At 45.0% G+C, this 7,324-nt stretch overlaps 1 protein-coding gene across 1 annotated transcript; it reads left to right on the top strand.

Moving 5' to 3' along the window:
* The first annotated feature begins 1,394 nt into the window (after positions 1–1,394).
* LOC110501813 (potassium voltage-gated channel subfamily G member 4) lies at positions 1,395–6,833 on the top strand. The gene is made up of 2 exons (XM_021579654.2): positions 1,395–1,981; positions 5,777–6,833. Exon 2 carries the CDS (start codon positions 5,931–5,933, stop codon positions 6,750–6,752), a length of 822 nt encoding a protein of 273 aa, XP_021435329.2. The 5' UTR covers positions 1,395–1,981; positions 5,777–5,930; the 3' UTR covers positions 6,753–6,833.
* Positions 6,834–7,324: the final 491 nt, after the last annotated feature.

Below are 7,324 nucleotides of genomic sequence, written 5' to 3'. Positions count from 1 at the left end.
CAGCGTGCATGGCACAGTGTTGGCGAGCGGTTTGCTGATGTCAATGTTGTGAACAGAGTGCCCCATTGTGTGGTTTATGGTATGGGCAGGCATAAGCTACGGGCAGTGAACACAATTGCATTTTATAAATGGCAATTTGAATGCACAGAGATACCGTGATGAGATCCTGAGGCCCATTGTCCTGCCATTCATCCGCCGCCATCACCTCATGTTTCAGCATGATAATGCACTGCCCCGTGTCGCAAGGATCTGTACACAATTTCTGGAAGCTGAAAATGTCCCAGTTCTTCCATGGCCTGCATACTCACCAGACATGTCACCACCCATTGAGCATGTTAGGGATGCTCTGGATCGACATGTGTTCCAGTTCCCGCCGATATCCAATAACTTTGCACAGCCAATGAAGGGGAATGGGATAACATTCCACAGGCCACAATCAACAGCCTGATCAACTCTATGCGAAGGAGATGTGTCGCGCTGCATGAGGCAAATGGTGGTCACACCAGATACTGACTGGTTTTCTGATCTACATCCCTACATTTTCTTAAGGTATCTGTGACCAACAGATGCATATCTGTATTCCCAGTTATGTGAAATCATAGATTAGGGTCTAATGAATTTATTTGAATTGACTGATTTACTTATCTGAACTGTAACTCAGTAAAATCTTTGAAATTGTTGCATGTTGCATTTATATTTTTGTCCTTGGTGAGTGAGGATGTGACGTTTGCATAATGCTGATAAAGGTAAAATAAAAAAGGTGTACTGTACATCACAATGAGTGTCTGGATTGTATTTAGTACTTTTAGGTGTATGATAGCAACATGATGAGGTGTGTGTGTGGTTGGCTAGATGACTGTAGCACATGCACGTAGGCTTAGCTATCCATAATATAGGTTTCTGTGAATAAATAATTGTTAGGCTATTGACTTCTTGCTGTTGGTGATGATCATGCAATGTTTCCTGGATCTGCCTGCCAGGTACAGTAGGTGATGGTTTTCGTGTTCTTTCTGTTCTGTTGGGGAGCAGTGCTGATGTTGATACACTGACAAGTGACTAAACTAACTGTATAACCCATGTTGACTGTAATAAAGACACATCCTAAAACATAGGTGGTAAGACATGATGAAACCCTTTACCAGAATTCACCACATTCCTTTAGAATGATTTGATGATCATAGGCTACCTCATACTCCTGCTAAATATGTTACATTTGATATGAGCTTATCTGTACCTATAGGTCTATATCAGATTAATGCCTAGTATTATCAGACTAAGGACCTTATTTCCCACTGCGACCATGATCCACCGCTGCATAAAAACATTATTGGGATCGAAATGATCCGCGCTCCCCAGTGGGAGGTATGAAGAGTAACAAAGCAGCAGAACCGCTTGCTGGCTACGGGATGGAAAATGTTAGCTTGGCGCCGGAGTTTGTCAGTCGATGGAATAACCCTATTGCCCGCAGAACAAGACTAGCATAGGCAGTGCTGCACTGAAAACCAAACACTACATCAGGATAGCCTACATTCGTTTTTTTTGCTGGGGCTGTATGGTACGAGAGGGTCCATCGAATCTATCTCATTGTATTAACGTAGAAATTAGCAGTAAAGGGAAAGGCGAAATGTGGTACTCAAAGTTAGGCTTTGTGAGGTGACTTAACTGGTAAGGGAAAGGCACTTAAGCTACTCACGACACTCACCTACTCTTCGCAAACTTGGGGTAAGCTATACCCTACCCGTGCTCATCTGTGGAGAGCGCGCATCGCAACGCCTCTGCAGTACGGATCTTGTAACGGGACACTCCGCTTGTCTCATTTTCTCTCTTCGTATTTTGAAGACTTTTTAATCGCGTTTACAGGTTGGGACACTGTGGATCCCGTGGATACAACATGTAGCATCTGGTATTTTTCGGTGAGAGTGACTGATGTTGAATGATCAAACGGACTGAGAACTAGAGAGCTCTTCTCTTCACTAATATGGTACGTGACAAGTTTATTCAGTCTTCATTCTTATTATTCAACGTTCACGGTCAAATAATGTAGGCCTATTTGTCATGGTCATTGTGCTTATTGGAGTTTAATGTCATTACAAATCTGATCATATCTTGGAAGTAATAACATGATTATGATAGAATAGTAAGTAGCTTTGATGTTATATAAAGTACAATCACCTTTACACTCCTCGTTTGATAAATTGGAATAACCAAAACAGCTGTTTGATCTGTTTAAAAATAAATAACCAATAGTCTATATGATATATAGTGAGAGCTGCCTCCGCTGTTTAACATGATGTAGCCTACAGTATTGTACAGTGACAGCCAATGATTTAGTGGGACGTTCAAGACAATAAGACAAGGCATTCAACACACACCGATAAGCTTTATAATAAAACATTAAAAGACGATTAGGCTATGGGTTCCAGAAAATAGGCTACTTGTTATAATAGTCTGTAATAACCTATTATTGTCGCCATGTAGCTTTGTAACTTGACGTAGAAATTCCTTTACTTTTTAAAGATGACTTCTATGCAGAATCACCCGTGTGTGTGTGTGTGTGTGTGTGTGTGTGTGTGTGTGTGTGTGTGTGTGTGTGTGTGTGTGTGTGTGTGTGTGTGTGTGTGTGTGTGTGTATCGGACACCTCCGCAGCCCTCAGCTAGGCGGGTGGGCCCACGAGTTCTGGGGGCCCATGCGCCTGTCATCGTTGTACATTTATTTTACATAGGCTATATATACATCATTTTGATAGTAACCCTCCAAAAACGAATTCAGAACCTTTTTATTTTCCATATGTAGGCTACTAGGAAAATAAGTGTTTGTTTCTTGGGCTTCAGGAATGTGACTGAAAAAGTGACTCGGGCCTTTAAAAAGAAACAATTCAACAGTTTGAAAGAATAGGGGGATATTGGTGAATAAATGCCGTGGTCAAGGTTATGACGGCGCCAGTGCAATGAGCGGAGCTTACTCACGTGGTCAAAGTACATATCAGACTGATAGACTCATCCTTTTTAGGTAGGCCTAGTTCTTTATGAGTTTTAGTTTATAAAACGATCAGTTCGCAGAAGCGACAGTTACGGTGATGTAAAAACAGCTTGATTGCCATAGCAACATCAGGTAAACTGGGTTGTGCTTCAAATACAGCGTCTCATTCTCCTTAATTGCCGGCCTCAACACGTTACAGAAAGTACATGTATAGGAAGCTCTGGGGACAGGTCGTCTGGATTCTGGACAGCCATTAAATTGGCAGATGCAAACAGATTATATTTAGCGGACAACAGTTCTTGAGGGCTTGAACAAAAAAAGCGGTTTGTGCTTTCGTGCATAGGCTACTGGTGAATCGGAGTTTGAGTTGTGGGGTTGCAGTATCAACAGTCTATGCTATATCTTAGCATGCATCATGCAATATTACATTTTGCGCAGCGCAATGGACATATAATGCACAATGTCTCAGGAAAGACTGTCTGGGTCTACATTATTGCCACCTGCCCACAGTCTAAAAATGGCAGCATTGCGAGACAGTTTCGTGAAATGTTAGGCTTAACATTAGAAAATGTTGACCAAATAGGCCTACCAATAAACATGTATCCGTTAACTAAAGCAAGTATATACGTGCAGTGGCAACACAGAAAGCCTATAATCCATTCAATTTCAGCACCATGGACAGCGATTGGTGGTCTATATGGGCCTAACTTCGACCTCACAGGATTCCAGCGAAACTGCGTTATGCCGGTGGTGTGTGTGTGTGTGTGTGTGTGTGTGTGTGTGTGTGTGTGTGTGTGTCTCTCAGGCTACATGGTTCTTAGGCTATTTCATGAAATGGCACGCAATGGATTTGTAATGGACCTATAGCAGATGGAAACTTGTGTCTTCTGTGTCTGTCACTAGTGAGCGCAGTGGAGGGAATGTTCCTGATAATGCCACTGCGCCGCTAAAACACTTATTTCAATTAACTTTCCACTCGGCAAAGCAACCAACCATCAGACGGGAATACTGTATTGCCAGTTATTCTATTAATAAACAGTGTATAATTCTCTCCCACCACGATGGAAATGAAACACCTTGACAGGAGTGATTTATTGAATCCCCTATGCAGAACTAGAGGAGTTACATTATGTAGCCCACCGCTGATTTAAACTGTAATTATCCACCAACTATTATCCACCTCCCTAATGTTCTCGAAGGTATATGCTAATAGCCCCACATGCTAAATTGACGGTGGCATTTTATATCACAATTAAAATGTGCAGTAGTAGAGGTGTGAAAAGCACTCCACTGTGCAACAAATCTAAGTAGTAGTCAGATCAGTTGGAGTCATAAACATCTTGAGAAAAGAGTAGCCCTGTTAGATATCTGTCACTATACCATATGGCATAAACAGGACCACACATTTCAAGCTTAATCCTCAGCTTTACTCATCCTCACAGGTAGAGATTCACACCCATTCATTATGACAGGTGATGTGTCTGGGCTAGTTTGATGGGAAGAGTAGAGGTGTTCTCTGAAGGGTGATGTCTGATGAGGATAGTCAGTGACTCTACTGACCATTTTCTTACATTTTTTATTTTACCTTTATTTAACTAGGCAAGTCAGTTAAGAACAAATTCTTATTTTCAATGATGCCCTAGGAACAGTGGGTTAACTGCCTGTTCAGGGGCAGAACGAGAGATTTGTACATTGTCAGCTCAGGCATTTGAACTTGCAACCTTTCAATTACTAGTCCAACACTCTAACCACTAGGCTACACTGCCGCCCCCCACCATACTGCTGTACTGTACTGTACTACAGGAAACGGAGGGCAGAGCACACCGCCATCCACATCGTCAGTGCTATAGTGGAGCGCGTCAAGAGTTTCAAGTTCCTCGATGTCCACATCACTAAGGAATGGTCCACACACACCAACACAGTAGTGAAGAAGGCACGACAATGCCTCTTCCCCCTCAGGAGGCTGAAAAGATTTGGCATGGGCCCTCAGATCCTCAAACAGTTCTACAGCTGCACCATTGAGAGCATCTTGACTGGCTGCATCATCGCTTGGTATGCAACTGCTTGGCATCCTACCACAAGGCGCTACAGAGGGTAGTGGGGATGGCCCAATAAATCACGGGGGCCGAGCTCCCTGCCATCCAGGACTTCTATACCAGGCGGTGTCAGGGGAAGGCCCTAAAAATTGTCACCCAAGTCACAGACTGTTCTTTCTGCTCCCGCATGGCAAGTGATACTGATGCACCAAGTCTAGAACCAACAGGATCCTGAGCTTCTACCCCCAAGACTACTAAATAGCTAACCAAATAGCTACCCGGACCCCCTGCATTGACCCTCTTTGCACTAACTCGTTTCACTCATCACATACGCTGCTGCAACTGTTTATTATCTATCATTATCTAGCATAGTCACTTTACCCTTACCTAAATGTACATATCTACCTCAATTACCTTGTACCCCTGCACCTCAACTTGGTACTGGTACCCCGTGTATACAGCCAAGTTATAATTACTCATTGTGTATTTATTTCTTGTGTTATTAATATTATTTTTTTTCTGAACTTTGGGAAGGGCCCGTAAGTAAGCATTTCACTGTTAGTCTACACCTATTGTTTACGAAGCATGTGACAAATACAATTGTATTTTATTTGACAGTGCAGTACTGAGCTCTGATCCATTACGGAGTCACTGATGTCAGTCTCTGGACTAGGGATGTACTGTAGATGAGGAGGAGCCTCTACACCACTGCAGTCTAACTGAGATTTAATGTCCTTCTTCTCTTCTCTCTCTCTCTCAGTGTCTGCATGACGCCACCAGCCTGGGACCCACTTGATCCTTCTGCAGAGCCTGAAGGGACTCACCTGATCCCCAGCCCCGGGATGCCCAACACCAAGACCAGCCACTGAGACCCAGTGTGACCAGCCCAGCCGGCTACCCACCCCGATGCCGCCATGCCTATCATCAGCAATGCAAACCACGACTTCAGCAACCTCTCGGCCAGCGATGATAGCAGCCTCGATGCTATCTTCACCCAGATCCCTGAGACGGAGACGGTCAAGGGTGTCTACTACCAGAGGGCCCAGTTCATCAGACGACCAGAGGACCTACTGTCGGTGGACCATGGTCTACTAGCGGTCATCAACGTGGGAGGCAACCGCTACACTTTTCCCTGGAGCACGCTGGAGCAGTTTCCCTTGACCCGGCTGGGACGGCTCTGTGGCCTCAGCAGCCCAGAGGAGATTGCCGGCGTGTGTGACGACTACGACGAGACACGGCGAGAGTTCTTCTTTGACCGCAGCCCCTCGGCCTTCCGCGTCATTCTCAACTTCCTGGCGGCGGGGAAGCTGCGCATGCTGAGGGAGATGTGTGTGCTGTCGCTACATGATGAGCTGCTCTACTGGGGCGTAGAGATGACCTACATGGAGCGCTGCTGCAAGAGGAAGATGTACACGCGCATCGAGGAGATGAAGGAACACGAGCGGCAGGAGGAAGAGCAAAGGCAGAGGCATGCCATGCTGCGCCCCCCAGTTGAGGAGACACGCTATCGCAAGTTCATGAACCAGCTGAGGGATATGGTGGAGAATCCACAGTCTGGCCTGCCAGGAAAGATCTTTGCCTGCCTGTCGGTGGTGATGGTAGCAGTGACCGTCATCAGCCTGTGTATCAGCACCATGCCAGACCTCAGGGAGGAGGAGGACAGGGTGAGTGAGGCCAATCCCCCGCAACCCCCCGCAACCCCCAAAACATTAACAATGACCTCCATAGTGCTGTAAAGGCTGTAGCTTTAGAAATATCCACCAAGGTAACTTACATTTGTCACCCTCACTGGAGTGTGTCTCGTTTATGTGTGTGTGTGTGTGTGTGTGTGTGTGTGTGTGTGTGTGTGTGTGTGTGTGTGTGTGTGTGTGTGTGTGTGTGTGTGTGTGTGTGTGTGTGTGTGTGTGTGTGTGTGTGTGTGTGTTTGGGGCCTCCTCGACAGGTTAGTTTTCCTTGGACTCAGATTGATAATGACTTGTGATTAAGGACATTGCTTAAAGCCACAGTGATTCATCCTCACATCAGATTTATTCTGAAAGACAGTATGTCCATTAACAACAATTATCAATATGCTGGCCATAGCACAAACAGGGCATGGACAAGCTCCGGAATTACTTCTCACTTTATTACCCTGCACCCAATGTCAGGTGTGTGTGTGTGTGCGTATGTGTGCGCGTGTGTGTATGCATGCGTGTGTGTGTGCAGTATGTGTATAGTTTTTGTCGTGTTTGTGTGCGTTTCAACTGATTCATATTCTTCTCAGTTGGCTGCATACAGTATAATGCAGCTAAATTGGTCTTTCAGTCAC

This window comes from Oncorhynchus mykiss, chromosome 2, assembly GCF_013265735.2.
Source record: "Oncorhynchus mykiss isolate Arlee chromosome 2, USDA_OmykA_1.1, whole genome shotgun sequence".
NCBI classification, from domain to species: domain Eukaryota; kingdom Metazoa; phylum Chordata; class Actinopteri; order Salmoniformes; family Salmonidae; genus Oncorhynchus; species Oncorhynchus mykiss.
This window is presented reverse-complemented; position numbering and strand designations above follow the sequence as displayed.